Genomic DNA, 20,511 nt, shown 5'->3' with positions numbered 1-20,511 from the left:
TTCAACTTTTAACCCTGTCTGACGTGAGGAAATGATCACTCGCTGGTGTTTAGGGCTCCAAGATGTGGGTGAATGAGGTGTTCACAATCCAGACCGCTGCCTACTGGTGGCCTGATGGATGTTTGACACAGCTGAATAACTGATTTGTGTTTTCTCCTCCTCCACAGTGCGGCTCCATGACAGCATATCAGAGGAAGGATTCCACTATCTGGTCTTTGACTTGTAAGTTAATGCGCCTTTCAGACACAGAACACACCTGGATCACACTCAGGAGAGCCGGAAACTCGACGGCTACTAATTAGAAATCACATACTTCTGCTTCATTCATACACACACTGAGATGGAACACAAGCGGCGCTCTGTAAATAAATATAAATGTTGGCGAACACAAGAGGCACATAGATAACTTCATTCATCTGTATCTGATCCAAAGCCATCTGCTGCTTCTGTTTCGCTGAGCAGCCCGTTTGTAAGAATTCCAGCATGAAATCACAAAATATCCTGAATAGACGACCAATTTAAAACTGAAATAGGTGTCATCAAGGCTTAGGTGTCGTTCATTCTATGGTGTCGTGATTTCCGCCATAAATTTTATCAAGATGCTATCCGTCGGAAACGATACGACTGAGCGGCCTTGAAGGAGGACGGCGCCCTCTGAGTGCTTTTCTTGTTTTCAGTTTGCAGTCACAATATTGTAATGTTTCTGCCCTCTAATTAAACAATGCTTTCAGCAGATTTGATTGGAATTGAAGCTGAACTTTAGTCAGATACAACAATGTCAAGTTTTTTTAGGTGACATTGTATGTACCGTTCAAAGGTTTGGGGTCATCCAGACAATTCCATGTTTTCCATGAAATCTCGCTAAGCAAAGATCCAGGCATGATCAAGTGCGCTGCTAAAGTTCGTTTCTAAGGTAGGCTTTGAAGAGCTAAAAATCTTTTTGTCAGTGTCAACAACATGACGCTAAAAGCTAAAGTGTTTACTCTGTAGCACCACTGCTAACAAAACACTGTTAATTGCTTGTATGTCAGCTCAAGTTAGCCGCACAATACCAAAAATCACAAACTCAGCTTGGACTTTTAAGGACTGTTTTTGACATTTTGTGCACTTTGTCAGCATTTTGTCTGCTGTTTGGAGAGATGAAACTGATTTAGCAAAGGGAAAACCTCACATAGTTGTGTTACAGGAAGACAAGTCACGGTTTCTGAGCAGCACAAGTAGTCATGATAAAAACAGAGTAAAATTAGAGGCAGATGATGGGTTACTTCTACAGAAATGTGATTGTTCCAGTCGGATTTCTTTTTGAAATACTCCATTAAATACGACTTCTAAGCCTGTTAGTCAACTTGAGCTTGATTCTTGGTTTCCTCTACGATTGTCGTCTGTTCTTCTGAAGCATAAAGTGGACTGTCTGCCTCATTTCCTGGAACTTGAATCTGTTAGCGGATGTAGTTTAAATATGAAACTACAGTTTTGCTCTGTAGCCTTTGTTGCTAGCATTGCGTTCGCATCACTTGGGATCAGATTCAGGCTTTGACATAAGTGGACGTATTTAAGAACTTTGACGTTTTGAGTAAAAAAGAAGTAAAATGTGTTGCTTCTGTTTTCATATTCTCTTTAAATCTGTGGCAGGATAGTTTCTGGACAATAGAAAGCACTAAAAAGCCTGCTTAAATGCTACTAAAATGACTATAAGAAGATGAATGAGGTTTTTCTTCTTTCTTTTCAATCATGCAAAGGTATTCCCATGGAACACTAGAGCCAGAAATGTGGAAATGTCCCTTTATTGTAGGTCGAATATCCCGAGCTTTCTCAGTCGCTCCATTTAATCTTCCTTCCTTCCTTTAAATCTCTCCCTCCTCCATGACTCACCATCATTCCTCTTCTCTCCTGCGGATTGTCAGCTGTTGTTTGCGGTCCGACCTGGCATCCAGAGAGGAAACGGCGTCGAGTTTGTTTTAAACACCGCGTTTAATTTGACTAAGAGCAATAAAAAAAACCTGTCTGAAGGAAAGATGGCTCGATGTAACAAGACTGCTGCTGGTTGGAGCGAATAAACCTCGGTTTCATATTTTTGGAGTGAAGTAAAAAGCAGAAGAGCTGGGTTGTAGTGCACTCGATGTTTGGGTCACTTCCACACCAGAGTCACGTGACGTTAAATGAAAGTCACATAAAGGAAACCTCATAGCTGTAATGTTTTCCACAGGCCATGGAAAAGGTTTCGTCTTTCAATATCCTGCAAATAATTCTCAGAGTTTTGCAGAGGCTGTCCCACTGGCCCACTTCTGAAGTTCATTCAGCATTTAAAGGACAACTAAACTCGGTTCACATATATGAACGTTAGTTTAGAAGCTACTCAGCGTGTGAAAACGGTCGTATGAAATAGTCTGAAGTTCTTTTGCATATGTTTTTTTCCATTCCCTCTCTTCAAAGACCCATGAAAACGTTCCACAAAATCACTTCCAGGCCCAGTTTGTGTAAAATTACACAGACCTATAGAGAGACGGAGCTTCTGTTCAAGCTTTTTCAACAGTGGGTGGCTTCATGTGTCGGAGAAGGTTAAATAATTCTGTTTTTAGCAGCCATTGATACACACCATTTCCTACAAAGTTGTTGCTAGAGGTACGGCCCCGTAGCCTGTGGCCTACGGATACGGCACTTTCCATTTGCCAATCAGATACGCGAGATCTGGTCACGTGACTCCCGGTAGACGCTAGCGGTACGGACCCGTAGCATCGGTACTACAGGTACGGACCCTAAACCTGACCCTAACACTAACCCTAACCCTAACCTTTGCTTACCTTTCAACAGTTTGCAGTGGTTAGCAGCTTCTTGACTCGCGAGACTCGCGTACGGGTCCGTGTCTGTCTGGCAAATGGAAAGTGCCGTATCGGTAGGCCACAGGCTGCGGGTACGGGTCCGTATCTGTAGACACTACCTTCCTACAAGCCCTAAAGCTTCATTGACTACAGCTGTAATGTGGAAGTAAAGTCTTCTTTTGCTGCTTCTTTCTCAAATTACACGATATTCTCGTTGTCTTCATCAATCAAAAGCTGCATTTCGTTGCTAAAAAACACGGTTAATGTTTTCTATACAGGAGCCAATTTGAAAAAGGTGCTTGTTCAGTGTGTCAGTGTATAATTCCAGGCTTACATCTAACAATACACTTCATAGACATCAATGCTTGCTCGCCTTTATCACCACTTTTATTATTTATGATGCCAAGTCAAACACAGTTGTTACCCTCAATTGTTTGCAGTTAACAGGTGAGCTTTGTCAAGAGTTAGCTGATGGAATTTCTTCTAAATCAAACATACGAACTGTGTTTTGTTGAGACAGCGCCAATATACAGCAAATAATCCAATTAAACTATCATTTTAATCCATATACACCCAATAACTATGTATCACACTGTATACTTACACAGGCTTATGCTGATTATACTTATGTTTATCTATGTTTTTTGTACTTTTATATTTCAATACTGTCTCATAAATGGGCAGTCCTGTAGGATGTGGAAATGGTTTGGTCTCCACACGTTCTCCAATGGATAGGAGGAGTTCCATCATAGTGTTTAAGCATAAGCATCTTATCAAGGTTTTTCGTCCATGTTCCTTCCATCTCTGTGAGTTTGTGCAATCTTCTTTCGCTTTGATAAAACCCTTTCAACGCTGCATAAGTCCATTTATCTTGTAGCATAGCTTCAATGTCTTACAACGTACGAAATTGTAAGACACACATTGGAAAGCAGCAGTGACTTTTCACAGGTACTCTGAATCGGAGCTTTCAGAAGAATTCAACTTTCCCGGTGTAAACAAGCGGAAAACTAGTAATTACCCTGTCGTGGCTATATTTAGAAGGATGGCAAACTCAGGCACGCAACAGGATGCAACAACAAGGCAGACTAAGCATTTCTCAGGAAGGTACGTCTCAGACATGGAACGGGGTGATTTCCACTCTACCTTTCTATGTCAAGCTGTGGAAAGTTGCTTGACTCTCAGTAGTTTCAGTGTCGGACTCATGGCATGTTTCCTGTTCTTGTTTTATGCGACAGTTTTGAGGACTTCTGTTTTATTCAAGTCATAGCGACATCTTTGGTATTTTAGGAGGGAGGGATTGAGGTATAATTGCAGTGTAATTACATTATACAGCTTGATACTGTTTGTTCATTACACCCTTCCCGTCTGGTAAATATCCACCCTACCAATCTGGAACAAGGGCTTCTTTTATACGCTGCCCTAATAATAACTGGTTATGTTCTCGGGCTTTAGAAAGCCACGCCAGAAGACATTATACGACCCAGGTTGAGAAGTCCTGATGAGTAAACCGACCCTTATGTGTAGAAGTGGTTGACTTTTCCTTAAATCTTGGCGATATAAAAGTCTTTGCACCTCGTAATAAAGAGCAATAAAAGAAAGCGCTCGAGTTTCCTCTTTGAGTTCAGCTGTTTTCCTTGGATTGATCTACACATGAGCCGGTCCCTCTCAGAGATCCAAAGGCTCAATCACAGCATGATGTATAGTGCTCTATTATTACTGCATGTCTGTTCAATTATACATGTTCCCATCTGTGTTGGTTGGAAAAGCTGTCCGGGTTTGAATCATGGAAAGACATGGAAATTCCTTCCAGCTGAATAAACAGTATCCATGTAGCGAATGATCGTATGCGCTGAAATATATAATTGGAGTAATTTCTCTGTTTAGGTGCAAAAGCCAAACATCTTTTTTTTTTGTCCCAATTGGTTTGAAAACCTTTTCTAGATGAGAACAATAATCAAGCTTTCCCCCCCCCCCTCCTCCAAACACAGAAATGAACATCAGATCATCCAGTTCACCTCCAGATTTTCTTTCCAGTTCCTCATCCTGACTGGCTTTTTGTCTGTCGCTTCATCTTCCCTCTGCAGAGTCACTGGTGGTGAGCTGTTTGAGGACATTGTTGCCCGGGAGTACTACAGTGAAGCTGATGCCAGGTCAGTGTCAGCTCTGTCAGGGTGTTTATATTATAAGAAGTGTGGATGTTTTTTCTGGATACAGGAGGTCCTCGATTTACGTTGGAGTTCCGTTCCTACGGTGTGACCTAAGTCAACTTTCACCGTAAGTCGAAACTCCGGTGAAAATGTAAATAAAGTCGTGACGTGCATGACAGTATCAATTAGTTTACATATTTGTACAACTACAGTAAAGAAATCAATCATTAGCTCACACTGAAACACAACTCGGTAGGAAAATACCGGCGAAAATGTAAACTCTAAATCTGACTCGCGTTTGAAGTTAGAAGAATGAAGTTAGCAAATGTAGCATAATCCAGTATGGCGGCAAATGTAAACAAAGCCTCGTGACTACTAGGGCTGCAACTATCGATGAATCGATTAATTGTCTAAGCACGTTGTGGCATCAAAAGCGGAAGTGAGCAACAGAAATGACTGTCCGGGCGGAGCACTGAACACGGACAGACATCCACGCTGTATCGTACATACGGGGTTATTCAAAAATCGATTGTGAGTGAAACACTTGTGACTTGACTGGAGTTTTCTATTGCTTTTCCTTATTAAAATATTGTGTAATGAAATCAGTTCATTCTTTCTGAATAGCCCTGTATATTATATATGCATGATAAAGTGTGGACATCCACGCTGTATCATCTACTGTATCGTAAATGCAGATGTCTGCACTGTATCGTACATATGTATGCATATATTATATATGCACGATACAACACGAATGTCCGTCCGTGTTCTGCTCTCCACCCATACATTTATTTCTGTTGCATAGCACGCTAACTTCCGCTTTTGATTCTGTAACCTGTTAGATGATTAATGGATTCATCGATAGTTGCAGCTGTAGTGACTACTGTACATATAGTATTCGTCCTCTCGGCTCGCCAACTAGTTCTACTGAACCATTTCCAATGTAACGACGAAACGCTGTATGTTGAACCGAGGACCGGCCTGCAATCAGTTCCGACGTAACAGCAAAATGGCGTAAGTCGAGGACCTCCTGTATACTGTATAAATGTGATGTGAGTTAGCCTTCTTTGGCACTAAAAGGCATATTCAAGTAGGTACCCACTGCAAATGCTTAAATCATGAAATTACCAGCTGGTCAATGCTGATGTCTGCACCGACACATAGACACTACAGGAACTCATTATGCAGTGGATACAGCAGAGCAGGACAAATGTTTCCTATTGCTCTGCCTTTTATGTGCCTTTTATGCCCAAAAGCCTCTCTTTTTGGACCGTACTTGTTTTGCCTTTTGTCCTTTTGATTATGGACCCACTTTTCTCAATTTCAGCTTCAGTCTTATTCATTAAAAATCCACTCTAAAAAGAACCCCGTCTGTCCAGTTCTGTCATGTGAAGCAGCTTGATTCTAAAGCATTCTCAGTATTTGAACATTTTAATTTTTACCTTCAGTCGGTTTAAAGTTGCTGCTCTTCTGAGGTTTTACTTTACAGGACATCGATGCGAACGATCACAGATTAGATAGTACGGATCTGGGTTCTGTTTTGTTGTGGATTTTGTTGATTTGTTAAAAAAAATGGTTTTAAAGATGACATGAAAATGCCTTTTACATGAAAAGAACATGCATGTGTCCTTTGTATTTTCTCTACTTGTTAAAGAGCTTGAAGGAACAGTTCAGCAGTTGGCTTCCTTTGCAAGATTGTCACGAGAAGATCCATATTGATGTCATGTGTGTAGAGTAGCTTAGCTTAGCATGAAGGCTGGAAGCAGGAGGGAACTGCTAGCCCGGATCTGTCCAAAAGGTCAAAAAGTATGCATTCCAGGAACCCTAGAGCTCAATACATTTGTTAGACTGGTACATGAACAGAAATGTGTAATCTGTTCCCCAATGCAACTCCTGCACTACTGTTCAAAAGTTTGGGGTCACCCACACAATTCCATGTTTTCCATTAAAACTCCCACTTTTATCCATGTGCTAACATAACTGCACAAGGGTTTTCTAATCATCAATGAGCCTTTCAACACCATTAGCTAACACAATGTAGCATTAGAACACAGGAGTGATGGTTGCTGGAAATGTTCCTCTGTACCCCTATGGAGATATTCCATTAAAAATCAGCTGTTTGAGGCGCCGAGATAGGTCAGCAGGTTGAGTGGATGACCCATAAAAATGGGCAATAGTCCCTGATGCAGCAGCCTGGGTTTGATTCCAGCTCACAGCCCTTTACTGCAGGTCTTCCCCTATTCTTCTCCCTAGTTTCCTGTCTGCCTCTCTACTAACCTACCTAATATTGCCAATGACAGGCATTAGTCATTTACCAAAATAACAATGTCTCGATTGTATTTCTGATGAAATTAACGGTATCTTCATTCAAAAAAACTGATTTTCTTTCAAAAATAAGGACATTTCTAAGCAACCTCACACTTTTGAACGGTAATGTTTGGACATTTTCGAGTTTATTTTGAACTTTGGGCAGAGCCAGGCTAGCCGTCTCTCTTCCAGTCGCTATGCTAAGCTGAACAAACCACATCCTGACTCCAGAGACTGATATCATCTCAGATGATAAAAGAAACAAACAGTTGTAAATCCCAGAAGGCTGAGCTGTTCCTTCAAGAATTCTCCTTTTGTCAATCGAGTGTTATTTCATGTGTTTGGTGTGTTCTGTCTGCCTGTTCTTGGTTCCTTTTGTTTCCTGACATTTACCTGTTCTCCCTCTTCCTCTCCTTTTTGCTTCTGGCCCGGTCTCTCTCTCCTCCACAGTCACTGCATACAGCAGATTCTAGAAAGTGTAAATCATTGCCACATAAATGGCATAGTGCACAGGGACCTAAAGGTTAGTAAGTGACCACAGCAACAGTAAAAACAGACACAGGCCTGCCCACCTACGGCACCTTGCCTCGCTCCTCCACTGCCTGACCAGTCGACTAATTAACCTCTCACCGAGCGCCGCCTCCTCCTCTCAAACCACTCCCCCTCCTCCACCCTCGCACGGCGCTCACCTGGCAGGTAGAAACCGGCCTGCCGCAGAGCGCCGTGTCGAGGCTGGCTGGAGAGGAGGCGGTGGAGGGGGCCGGTAGATCTCATCATGGCCTGCCACTTCCTGTATGCCAGGGCACAGAGTGCATGTAGCATCTGTCCAGAACCATGCTCTGACAGGCACCGAGAGGCTGCGACCCGACGGGGGACGGGGCGGAGGAGGAAGGACGACTGTGGTTCTAGATCTGTAGAAGCGTGACCACCTCTTCTCCACATTCTGACGCTAATCTTGGCTAAATTTAGCATAAAAACGCTGCTTTGGTATGAGGAGACGTCAAGGAGTTGTATGGCCGAGTCCCTCGATTCATAGCTACGACAGCATAATGAACATTTACAGGAAAATGGATTGGGTTTCTTTATTGAAACATGGTGTTAGCATGTTTTTTTTTGTCAAATTTATTTTATTTCTTTATTTGAAGGACAATGTGTCTCAATTAAAGGTCAATAGGTAACAATAAAATGACAATATGTCACAATATAAGGATAATTTCACAATAAAAGGTCAATAGGTAACAATAAAAGGACATGTCACAATAAAGTCATAATTTCACAATAAAAGGACAATAGGGCTCAATAAAAGGTCAATAGGTAACAAAAAAACGACAGTGTCACAATAAAAGGATAATTTCACAATAAAAGGACAATAGGTCACAATAAAAAGACAATAAATCACAATAAAAGAACAATTTGTCACAATAAAAGCACAGTAGACCACAATAAAAGGACATTACAAAAAGTGCACGGGCAAGTTAAATAAATTCTGCCAATTTTTCATAAAAATAATGCGGCTTTATCTGCTCTACAACTATTTGAGAGAACATTTACTTCTCCAACCAACATTTCAATAGCATTATTCTGCTCACCATGCTGATGGTTTGCATGAAGCTACTCGAAAAAGAAACAATCCTATGAGGTGTAGTCACAAATATTCATGTAAAAAACTATTTCCTGCACAGATTAAAGCTGCTCCCAAGCACAAATTACATTTTTTTATTGATTTGTGGCTCAAATTATCAAATGTTAAATATTAAAATTCATAGAATATTAAATCCGTAGTCTGACAATCATTCCACCACCAACACGGAGTCAAATTAATGAGAAAGAAGAACTGCAAGGAGCATTTAGGGCAGAGATTTATGGATTTGTGTCCTTGTTAAATAATAGAATTGTGGCTTTTCTACTAAAATAGCACACATTTTGGTTGAATTTTCCCAAAACTGACAGCAAAACATGCAGTAAACAAGCACTTCTATCAGCTACTGTTATGCAAAGGTTGGTTGGTTTATTGGCATAAATAGCTGGTTGGTGCCAATTCTTCATTATAATGTCGTTAAACTGTAGAAAAAGAAGAAATCTCAGTGAGGTGGCATAATTAACATTTCTTAAAAGGTAAAAAGTATAAAGCTTGGTTTAGTTTATTTGATACTTTAAGTTTAAATCCATTTGTGTCATTCCTGGACCCAAGTTTTGTTCTGAAACGTAGAAAATTGCGGAAATGAAGAAAACCCCCTGAATGAGTGTCCAAACTTTTGTCAGATATGTTAGTCCAGTCTGCAACTCCTAGTTTGTAGTTTGACTCGTGGAATTAACATCAACTAGCTACTCACTTGTTACTATAGCCATAAAAATACTACACCATTTGTTTTTGTTGCCATGTCAATACATTACTGATAATGTAGTTAAAATAATGATCAAATTGCACTGATCTAAAAACAAACATTCAGCCATAACCTGCTGCAACGCGTTCGATACTTTTCTCCTAATTATTAGTGCACAGAATTACGATGACTCTGCTTGTTACTGATGTTAATGTCAGTGATTGGTGTGGAGTGGTTCCTTATTAGTATTTTACTAGCTGCAGAGGCGTCTGAAGTCCTTGAAAGTGAGGCAAAAATCAATGTCAGTGTTCCATATAGTCGTCGCTTGGCCACGTTCTGTCAAGTTAAAGGGGTTTTACACGAATTTCATCCTGCTCCAGTCCTACAAACCTTTGACAGGAGTGAACACAACATCCTCATGCTGCAGACTGATTGAAACCACTCCTTCCTTCAGCTCCCTCTCCTCCCTCCTCCCAGGGTCCTGCCTCCAGTTGGCCAGGATCTAACACCACTTCTGTTTTGAGACTGGGGCAGAGAACTGGCCGTGTGTGCGAGTAGAGGAAGAGGATGAAATTACAGCTCCATTTTTCCTTTTTTTCCCCCTCCTTGGGTCTGTCACAGTGTTGAAAACAAACCAAAAGAATGCCATTGAGTAAATGGCCCGTTTTACCAAACTACCCCTAATTACAGCCCCAGGGCCTGTTAGCCGCCACATTAGCGCGCTCTCTCCACCCGACAACACGGCCAGCGGCTCTCCGAGTGTCAAAGCGAGCTCACAGCCACAGATAGTGAGTGGTAGCTTGTCACTAACCCATGGCCCCCTGGTGTTTGCATGCAGTCATTGCATTCAGCAGATCCTAGAAGCTGTGCTCCACTGCCACCAGATGGGCGTGGTCCACCGCGACCTCAAGGTAAGTAGACTCTCAGTGAAGACCAAAAACAACTGTCTTTGTCCTGTGGCCTCCCACTCCAACTACCCGTTGTATTTGTTTTGTTTTTTTTTCCTTTTTCTACATCCACACTGATGGACTCTCCCCAACCAGGCTCTGTTTAGAACTTTTCACTTTCCCACTCCACCTGCAGATGTTTGATTGCACTTCCACTGCCATGCCTTTGATTGACTATAATGGAACCCGGCAGTCCACTGGCCTTCAACATAAAAGTGTTAATGGACCTGAAAATAAGACTGGCGGCCCTCCAGCCACTTTGCAGCTATAAATAGCCCTTCATACTGTGTGTGTGGAGAACCTCTGCCATTGGCCTCCACCAGTCACAGACCTCAGGCTGTAGGGTTTTCAGGTTTCTCAAAGGTGACCTGGTCTGTCAGAACCCCATGTCCACAATAATTCTGACCTTGTTTGAAGGGTTTTTCCTGATTAATTCTTGCATAAAATGACTTTTTCTTCCTTCTCACATCATTTTTATGGCTGGATTTTATCATTTATGTAAACTGGGGGACCCTTTTTCCCCCTCCTATTAAGCTTCTCTAGTTATAACAGTGCTGATGTGCATTTTTATGAATATCTGGGTCAATATGTAATTGCGGGACTTTTTGTATTGTAGTTGACATTTTTGGCTGTTTTCAGGCCTGAAATCAACATAGAAGCCTATAAACAAACCCCACATGGTATTTTTACAGAAAGATTCCTCTAAAATTATACACAAAAAGTTGCAAAATGACCACAAAAGGGCCTGAAATGCCCATAAAACTGACTGAAAATGATCAAAAAAAGAGACGAAATGAGCAGGTCATGTGATGTGGAATTAACACACTTCCTTGAGACGTGTTTTTATAATGAAGAACTCAGTGGAAAGGGATTTAATTGGTTATTTTCCATATAAAATTTGATATATTACCAAAAAAGAAATATCTGTCATGATTATCCCAACTTAATAAAAAGAACACAATCAAAATTATTTCTAAATAAACTCATTTTATTGTTGTTTAGCTCATTAGAATGTGGTTATTTTTAAATTGAGACGATTATTTAGTTGACATTTTAGTGATATCAGTCATTTTTTTATTAATAAGTGATTGTTTCCGTGATAAATAATGATGAAATTTGTACAGACGTAATCATAGTAAACATAAAAGCATTTGTTTTTTTTAACTTTTAATAAAAATATATGAAAGATCTATCCCATGGATTTCAAAAATGCCTCAATTTGCCTTCATCCTAGTGACCCAAAAATGAAAGATTCCCTGCTTCTAGTAATGAAACAGCCACTTTTGATGGAGATATGTTGTAACTGGACCCTGAAACTGTTGAATATTTAGGATTATATACAGCTTTAACACCTTCTCACTGCATCAGATGATTTGAGTGCATTTAAGTGGCTCATCATGGTGAAATATTTTTAGACTTTTCCATCCACGGCGGTCTGTCTTTTCACCTCTAATACAGCCTGCTGTGGTATCAAAGCTTCAATTTGCCAATCAAATGAACCGGGTGTGTCTGAGCTTTGGTTTACCTTCTGCAATAATGAGCTCACATTTTGCATTCGTTGACTACCCCTCTCTCTGCGCTCCGATTGGCCGTTGCCAGGCAGCCGCCACGACTCACTGCAGAAACACAAAGGCAAACGGCAAACAAATACAACCAAAACAAATAAGCACGCTGCAGAGCAGACACACTATGGAAAGAAGCCACATTGTGTGTGTATTCACGTGATTTCATTTCTGCAGATAATGATTTTGGGTAATCTGGGGGGCAATTCACGGCCGTCGTTATAAGTTCTTGTGAAGCTCTATAGTTTATACGAGGAGTCTAGACACATGGATTTATTGCATGCTGGCGTCAAGCATCATAACTTTTTGTGGAGCAGTAAAGGCAAATACAGGCCTGGTTTTGAACTGGTACCATTTCTGGATTCCCCATATTACCAAGAAAGGCCGCATTTAGCTGATTTTCCTTTAGCACTGTATTTTTATTTTTTTTTGTCTGCTTTGGACTCCGAATGGATGCAACTCAACTGATTTATTGTCCATCTGCTGTGACATTGCAGCAATCTGTTAAAAGAATCAGTTCATCTTCCTCGTTAAAACCTGGTAACTCGTGTTACTTCAGTAGGAAACTGTGGAGTATTTTGCCAGTTGGACATGACAGTTGGAACTCCCGTGGAGCTCGTTCCATCCTGCTTTTTCCAAGTTGAAGAGCGTACATTTTGGCGTTCCATGTTGTCTAAAATGCAGCATAACTTCACACCAACATTTTTGTTTCCATTTCCCACTAAATTTCTTCAGACTGATTTTCACACAGCTCCCTCTGGAGATAAGAAAAACCTTCACATCCTGCACAAATTTGCAGAGTTTTCCCTTTAAGGTTGAGTTTAAATGGAGGAAACTCGTCACACGGCACGTTCAGTCTTGTGGACAAACTAAGCTCATCCGTTGGAAATCTTTGGCTTTTTTTATATTTGGAAAACAAAGCAATTGATCCTTTTTGGTGTGGGTAAAGAAGATATTGTTTAAGACAACTGCAAGGAAAGAAAACACAAGGAAAATAGATGGAATAATCCATGTAGCCTTGGTTTAGAGGCTTGTTTACAATCCCAACAGCATTTAAAACTCAAAGGCTTCCACAACCTCTATTACTTGTTTTTTGAGCCATTCTTAGTGGAATTACTTACATGTTTAGGCTCATTTTCCTGTTGAAACATCCACTTTGAGTTCAACTTTGTCATCCCAGTGGAATCCAAGAAGAGCATCCATGTGACTTCCTTACACGACTGGATTGTCGGAGCATTTAGACAGATCTAAGTCCAAAGAAATCACATTTAATACAAACCATTCATAAGAAGGATGCCAGTATGTCCTAAAGAGAAGACCCATCTATGGAGGAAGATTAAGTAATAAAACAATAACAATCATGGGTAAGAGACTAAATGAACCAAACAACATCTGATCCTTGAGGTAGCATTAGGACACCTGAACCAGTTTAGAAAGACTGAGGTATACTCTGAAAACAAGACAAAGACAGAAAAAGATTTAATTTCGTTATGCATAAGAGCTTTTTTGAGTTGAGGGTGTTTGCTAGCATGGTACCGATGATTCACGACCATCTGAAGATTTTCGTCCAAAAAATATTCCTTTATTATTATTGTTCGGTTTTAATCAAAGGAAGGATCCTGAAATATACAAGAAAAAAACCTTTCCTGCTTCTTTTTGTCCCAGATTTTATACTGATGAAGCAAAACATTTGAAGACCTCACCGCCGGCTTCTAAACTGAGAAGATCATCACTTTAATCAATAAGGAAAACAATCCTTAGCAGCAGCCTTGGTTTTATGCTTCTCTCCATCATCCTGATCTTGTGACTGAAGGTTTCTTCTTCTGTTCGCATTCATATGTTGACTGCGAGGCTACGACATCACACACAAACCAACAAACGATGAAAAATGAAGGGAAACGCCTGAATAGGTGAGCAGGGAGATGACAAAAGCAGATGCTTCCACACATGGGCGCAAGACTCAGTGAATGGTTTATTGACTGTGAATAGTATTTGAATCAATTATTTTGGTCTTTCAAGTCACCAGAACTCAGATCAGACAAACACCACAGATTGCGGTTTGTGTTTTTACTCGAGTTTTGCCGATTTTGACATGAAAAGAAGCATTGAAGCCGTTCTTGCATCAGAACAAAGGATTAAGACAGAATTTTTCCACTATTTTTCCTTTCATTTGTCACCTAGTTCTGCTTTGTCTTTGTTCTGTTCGTCCTCATTTCTCATTCTCTCCCTCCTGCTGTCTCGTGGAAAATCCCGCTAACGTGTTGATGTCGGATAGCGCGGGATATTCCCATTTGAGATAAAGACATTACAACCTGGGGGAAAAGTTGTTTGTGTGGAATTTTGGCAGCAAGTGTGTGCATTTGTCAGTAACCGTAGTAGACTTCCAGATAGAAGCAGAACCCCCCTCAGGTTGGTTTAGCAGGCCAGTAATTCCATCTACTTCACTGTATTAGAGAGAATCCAATTACAGCTATTACACAGTGGCGGCGAGGCGGGAGCATACATCCTGATTCACCTGATATGAACTGTACACAAATGCAGAAAGCTGCTCGCGTGTTTGTGGGTGTGTGGACATTATGCTGATATGTGCGAACCTGACCACATCCTGCATGTTACAGTCAGCAACATGTTTTCTGGACATTTATTTGTATTCATCGCCCCGCAGGTTTGACTGTGTTTGCATTTGTGTGGCTCTTGTAGCCTTATATGAAGGCCTGAAAGCCGCATTGGGTAGTAATTAAAGGCTTTGAGGTAAAAAAAAAAAAAAAGAAAGACCGTGATGAATCAAGAGGCGTCAAAGCGCAGTGGGCGTCTACCGTCCATATGGCGCCATCGAATCGTCAATGGATGCAGCCCAAGTACAACTCCAGTTTATCACAACTAGAGTTTTTCATATCCTAATTGACCTTTTTTCCATTTGTGATGATAACATGTAACTCATCTAAATGAGCCCCTGGTTGTGTTTTGTGTTTATCCTCATTCTGTATTCCTGCTTTTAATGCTTCTTCCATTCATGTCCTCGGTGTTGCCGCCAGAGCACACGAGAATCTCCCAGATTATGCAGCAGAACTTATATGTTTGTGATTTGATTTCAGCTCAGCTCAGCTCAGCTCAGAGAGATCATGTTGTTTTAAGGCAGTCTGGCGTGCCGGATTGTTCTAAATGCCACGCTTCCCAGCAGGCTGTCGAAAAAACACATTTAGAGGCACAAAGAGGAGCGGCAGCCACCTCAGAATGTGTCATTGTTGTGAACGAATTCATCTCAAACTGACCCAGACTCTGAATGTGAATCAGCAGATCTTTTTTTTTCACAACAGGGTAATCTTTATCTTGTCAGTGTTGCATGCAACAGAATGTTAAGGTTGACGACGGGAAGCGTTGTGTCAAAATGCACCTTTTAGACGTAGTTGACTTTTCATGGTATGATTTGTACCCAGCTTGGACTTTTTTGAGTTTTTATAAAAGAAACAGCTATTGTCTGACGGTTTTTCACCAACTGGGAGTGTGTGAAAAAACAGAAAGAGCTCCACTGTGAGCAGCAGAATATTTGCAAAACGATCGAAACCAGAGTCGCCTGAAATACCTTCTAAAAGCTCTCAACTCTGTAGGTGAGGTCCTGAAACATAATGGCGTTGTTACACCAATTTCAAGTCCGAAAGGACACGACAGAGCAGTCAGATGGTCAAACAGGTTGGAAACAAACCAGCAGTGTAGTCAAATGGTCCAAGCTAGAACATTTGGAGGTAAATATGAGAGTGGCTGAAATGCTAGGTAGACAGGAACACCGTATGCATTGCAGTGGGTTAAACTGTAATGGATGGTAACAACACGGCGTGGGTCTTGAAATACCCATTTTCCATTGGATTTGGGTCACTTTTGGCCCATGTTGTGCGTCAAAGTTTTTATGAGTTTCTTGTGTTTGCTCAAAAACTGCTTTATAACCTGGAACGGTTGCGATACCTCTGAGAAATTACGGCCAAAGCTACAACGTTTTTCTGTTGGTGTTACAGTTGGTAGCAATGATTATACAGATCTGTTCCTGGTATGTACCTGTGGAAACATGATTGTGTAATATGGTTTCCTTTAAATGCACGGTTGTGGAAATCAAAAACTGGCCGTTTGATTTAACCCTCGTGTTGTCCTTGGAGTCATTCAGACCACAAGTAAGATCTTTTTCCGTTGTGTACTTCAATGGAACAAGGTCTGTTTGGCCCTAAATTCCAAAATGAAGGGGAGAAATTGTGGTAATTGGCTGGACGGATATCAGACTAAAGGTTTACCACAGATTTGATTGACAATTTATACTATATGCTTTAGATAACAGTCAAACCAGGTGGTGTCATTTTGACCCTAGAGGACAAACGGTGGATGCAACTGGGAGGACATTACGAGGGTTAAGGTTAGAGAATCTTGATGCAACGTGGGAGGCGTCAGGTTTAGGTAAGAATAAGGGGGTAAGTATATAATTGAGGGACTTTTTTTTAATGTTTTTATGTTCATTATGATCATGTCTTTATAAATTCAATCATTATTTATCATAGAAACAATCACTTCTTACTAAAAAATGACTGGATATCACTTAAATGTCAACTAAATAGTCCGAATTTAAGAACAGCCATCTTCTAATTAGCTAAACAATAATAAAATGAGCTTATTCAAATATTATTTTGATTGTTGTCTTTGTACTAAGTTGAGATAATCATGATGGATATTTCTGTTTTTTCAATATGTCACATTTTAGATGGAAAATAACTAATTGTATCTGTGGTTTACTACAATGTCTTTATAAATAACTTTCAATTTCAATTTTACTCAGTTGTATGTAGAATATGTAGAGGAATCTTTCTGTAAAAATGCCGTGTGGTGTTTGGTTATAGGCGGCCATGTTGGTTTTAGGCCTGAAAACAGCAAAAATATCAACTATGATACAGAAAGTCCCCTTTTATATACTGACCTGAGGGTTTATGCTACTTGTCAGGATCAAACTCTAAACTTTCACCCTCTTCCTCTTGTCCTTTTCTTCCTTTTTGCCTTCACCAGGTTACTTGTTTGTTTTCCAGGACTGGGGTTGGGGCGGTTGTGTGCGTTACCAGAAAGCGTTTGCAATGACTGCATGATGCCAAAGAATGCATTTACCCCCAAATCCTCCCTCTCTCCTCGTTTCACCTCCTCCTCCTCACCCTCTCCCTACAGCATGCCCCCCCACCCCCACCCCCACCCCTCCAGACTTGCACGATTTAGAATTCACACATGCTCCACTAGCTGCTCAAGTAACCTTGAAATATGAACATTGACTGATGAAATGGATTTCAATTGACTTGGCTGAATGACATGACTGATGCCTTTTGGAATGAAGTGCACAGACGGTAATGAAATCTATGTGTATCCGAGGTGTCAGTTATATATGAAGACCCACACAGGGCGATTTATTCCTACGTCTATTTCTACTCTCATGCATTTATTTTTGCCTTCATTATCACTTGCAGTAGGGAAGAAGTGTCCGTGTACGTATATGCAGTATGTATGGCAGAGATGTAGATGGAGAGGTCATTTATCTCACTGACTAAGCAGCTGGAAAAGCTTCTTGTTCATGTGTCAGGTTGCTGCAAGCACCAGTGGTTCCAAAGTGTGATGTTGAAGTTGAATCCTCAGCAAATCTTAGCATCAGAGAAAGCTGAACCACAAAGCCTGACTTTATTTCATTGCTGATGTAAGCTTCTGACATTGTAAATCCAAAATGCCTCTTGTAGTGTCCAAATCACCTCACAAACTGATTCCTACTCAATGAAATGTTCATAGTGGTTAGTGCTTAAATCTGTTCAATGAAGTATTCAAGTAGTATCATTACTCCATTTTGGTTAAATTGAGCAACCCATGGATGGATGGATGCTGTATTAATCCCAATACAGGAGCTTCTTTAAATATATGAAGAGATTTGAACCCTCAGTAGGCCGACATCAGGACAGCAAGTATTAGAAATGGACTCTTCTTCAATAATGCCAACCTCCAGTGTTTATAGAAAGAGGATTTTTCATGATTTAAAATCTCAGAAGCTCAGGCATTAGTGTTCTCCCATTCGAGACATCTGCATCAAGAGCGTCACACATGGGTGATAAATGCAAGTAAAGGTTCGTTATATCAGTAAAATAATACCAGACTATATAAGTCAGATATAAGTGGAGTAATTGTTGCAGAATGAAAAGCAGCTTTCCTCTTTGTCGTTACGGCATTACAGCACAGTCGTTTTGACTAATTTCCCTACTTGGCTCCATCAAGAGAAACCGCTTTTGAAAATGTCAGCAAATGCATCATTCACCCGCCCCGGACCCTTTTCCTGAAGCCCCTCTCTGCTCTGAACGTTTCCTGGGCTTCGGCATGAGTCACCGTCTGCCTGCCTCCACCAGCTGGCCTCACGCCGTCCGTTTGAGCGTAGCCTGCAGCGTCTTGTCCGACACATCCACAGAGCTGCTGGGCTGAGGTCAGCTGGGCCCCTGACTGAACCTGAATGTAACATGAGTCATGGGTGGCTCTCTGTGTGTGGAGGCTGGACTTTGACTCTGACATGCCGTCCTCCTTTGTAGACATTTCTCCGTTTGGCTCTTCAGCATTTGGCCATTAGTCTGAACTGCTGATCGCTCAACCACAATGATATCAGCCCTGAATGTTACTGTGCACTATAATTCCCGTAGATCCAGGAGCCTATTACCAAAACACTTGACCTCAGTCATGTTTGTTTTCATTTTAAACTGAATTAATCTGAGATACTGAGGGTTTTTAATCTGTGTTCCTTCACCCAAAAGCCGGAGAATTTGCTTCTAGCCAGCAAGTTGAAGGGGGCGGCGGTTAAACTGGCAGATTTCGGGCTGGCCATTGAAGTGCAGGGAGACCAGCAGGCATGGTTTGGTGAGTGAACGCCACTTCTTTGTGATTCTGTGGTAATATTTTAGCATTTAAGTGTACATTTGACTGGCATGTAAAATTAGGATTACACACACCAGTTGACTCTTTAGGTGAATCAGGTGTTTTACTTCTAATTAAAGATCTTAAGTTTGTAACTTTTGCTTGGTTTGTTCTAATGTTAGGGATCAATTGATGATTTTTTTCCCCCCTAATTTTCACTCCGCCAAGGAACACGACGAAGTTTTGTGATGATTGGCATCCGTTTGTCCGTCTGTCTGTCTGTCTGTGTGCAATATTACTCACTTTTGACCCGTGTTGTGCATCAAAGGGTAAATAAAGATCGCTGAATTTATACATGTCCACGTTAAACATTATATCTTGGACAGAATAGTATTGCAGGTTGCGATAGATGGCCACATCACCAGCCTCCAGCAAATGAGTTTTTGGGGCATTTTCTGTGCAACTACAAAAGTTTATTAAACCTTCAGCAGTGTTTGCAACTTCAGCTTCCAAACAAAGCTCTGCTGATTCAAATGTGCACTCTGTCTGTGTGTAAACAATAGCTTTCAGTGATTGGCTAAACAACAATACCAACAATCTAAAAAAATGCCAAACATCAACCTCGATCAATGGTTGGGTAGATACTCAGACGATCCCTACTGGATCAAACCCCATGTCGAGTCCGTTTGGTCATTTACAGAATGTAGACTAATGATCACAACATAATGACAAGTCCTGCCTGATAGGGACGTGCATGAACTCAAGAAGACCTCTGAAGGTGCCCTGTGGTGTCTAACTCCAAGATGTCAGCAGCAGATATTTTAAGGTTCAGTTAGTTGTCTGTTCAACTCATAAAGAATCAGACTAATTCCAGCACATTTCCTACCAATGCTAGGAGACACTGTTGGTTGTTCCTCGCCATTGGTTACCCCAGTCGTCTGGTCACGACAATTTGTTGATGAGAATTTAAGTGGTTCAGCTTTTTACACCTGAACATCCTTCTCACTGTTCACTGCAGGAGGTATCTGTTCAGTTACTCTCTAATCTAGCCAGAATTTGACATGCATATTAAGTGGTTAAGACGATTTAGCTCAGTGGTGCAGGTTCATGAAGGGTCATTTAACTTTCCATATTGAAGAAATCTTTTCAGATTCTTTTGTATTTACTTATCTTGCATCCTTTTTAGCATTTTGCTGATGCTCAAATCCAATTTCAGACATTTTCTCTCATAGAACAGTGTGATTTGTGTGACTCTCTCTTAAAACTCATTAAAGAAATAGGAACTAGACCAACTAGGTTTTTGCCCTGGTTTAGTATTTCTTTAAACATGTAAATCAAATGAAAATCTACAACTGTGCCATCCTGTCATTTATCTACCTATCTGAAGGGAGTAGGTGTGCCAACGCTCTCGGCTCTTATCTCTGGTTTGATTTGGATGGATATCAGGCCTATTTCTCTAACACTATTCCCCGTTGAACAGAGAAGTAATTAGTCTATTCCCCCAG

At 40.9% G+C, this 20,511-nt stretch overlaps 1 protein-coding gene across 28 annotated transcripts in view; it reads left to right on the top strand.

Annotated features, from left to right (window-relative positions):
* camk2d1 (calcium/calmodulin-dependent protein kinase (CaM kinase) II delta 1) overlaps window positions 1–20,511 on the top strand; it is a 119,048-nt gene that overhangs the window by 61,724 nt on the left and 36,813 nt on the right. For 16 of the 28 annotated variants that reach the window (XM_051943858.1, XM_022203422.2, XM_051943865.1 and 13 more), the window contains 4 exons: window positions 168–222; window positions 4,904–4,969; window positions 10,436–10,508; window positions 18,907–19,009. In XM_051943858.1, the coding sequence (XP_051799818.1) occupies window positions 168–222; window positions 4,904–4,969; window positions 10,436–10,508; window positions 18,907–19,009 (297 nt within the window). Of the gene's footprint in view, window positions 1–167; window positions 223–4,903; window positions 4,970–7,723; window positions 7,797–10,435; window positions 10,509–18,906; window positions 19,010–20,511 lie in introns of all 28 variants that reach the window. The other 12 variants (XM_022203432.2, XM_022203423.2, XM_022203442.2 and 9 more) reach the window with 1 other exon arrangement.

This window comes from Acanthochromis polyacanthus, chromosome 23 (assembly GCF_021347895.1).
Source record: "Acanthochromis polyacanthus isolate Apoly-LR-REF ecotype Palm Island chromosome 23, KAUST_Apoly_ChrSc, whole genome shotgun sequence".
NCBI lineage: Eukaryota > Metazoa > Chordata > Actinopteri > Pomacentridae > Acanthochromis > Acanthochromis polyacanthus.
The sequence above is the reverse complement of the archived record's forward strand: the minus strand, read 5'-3'. Positions and strand labels throughout refer to the sequence as shown.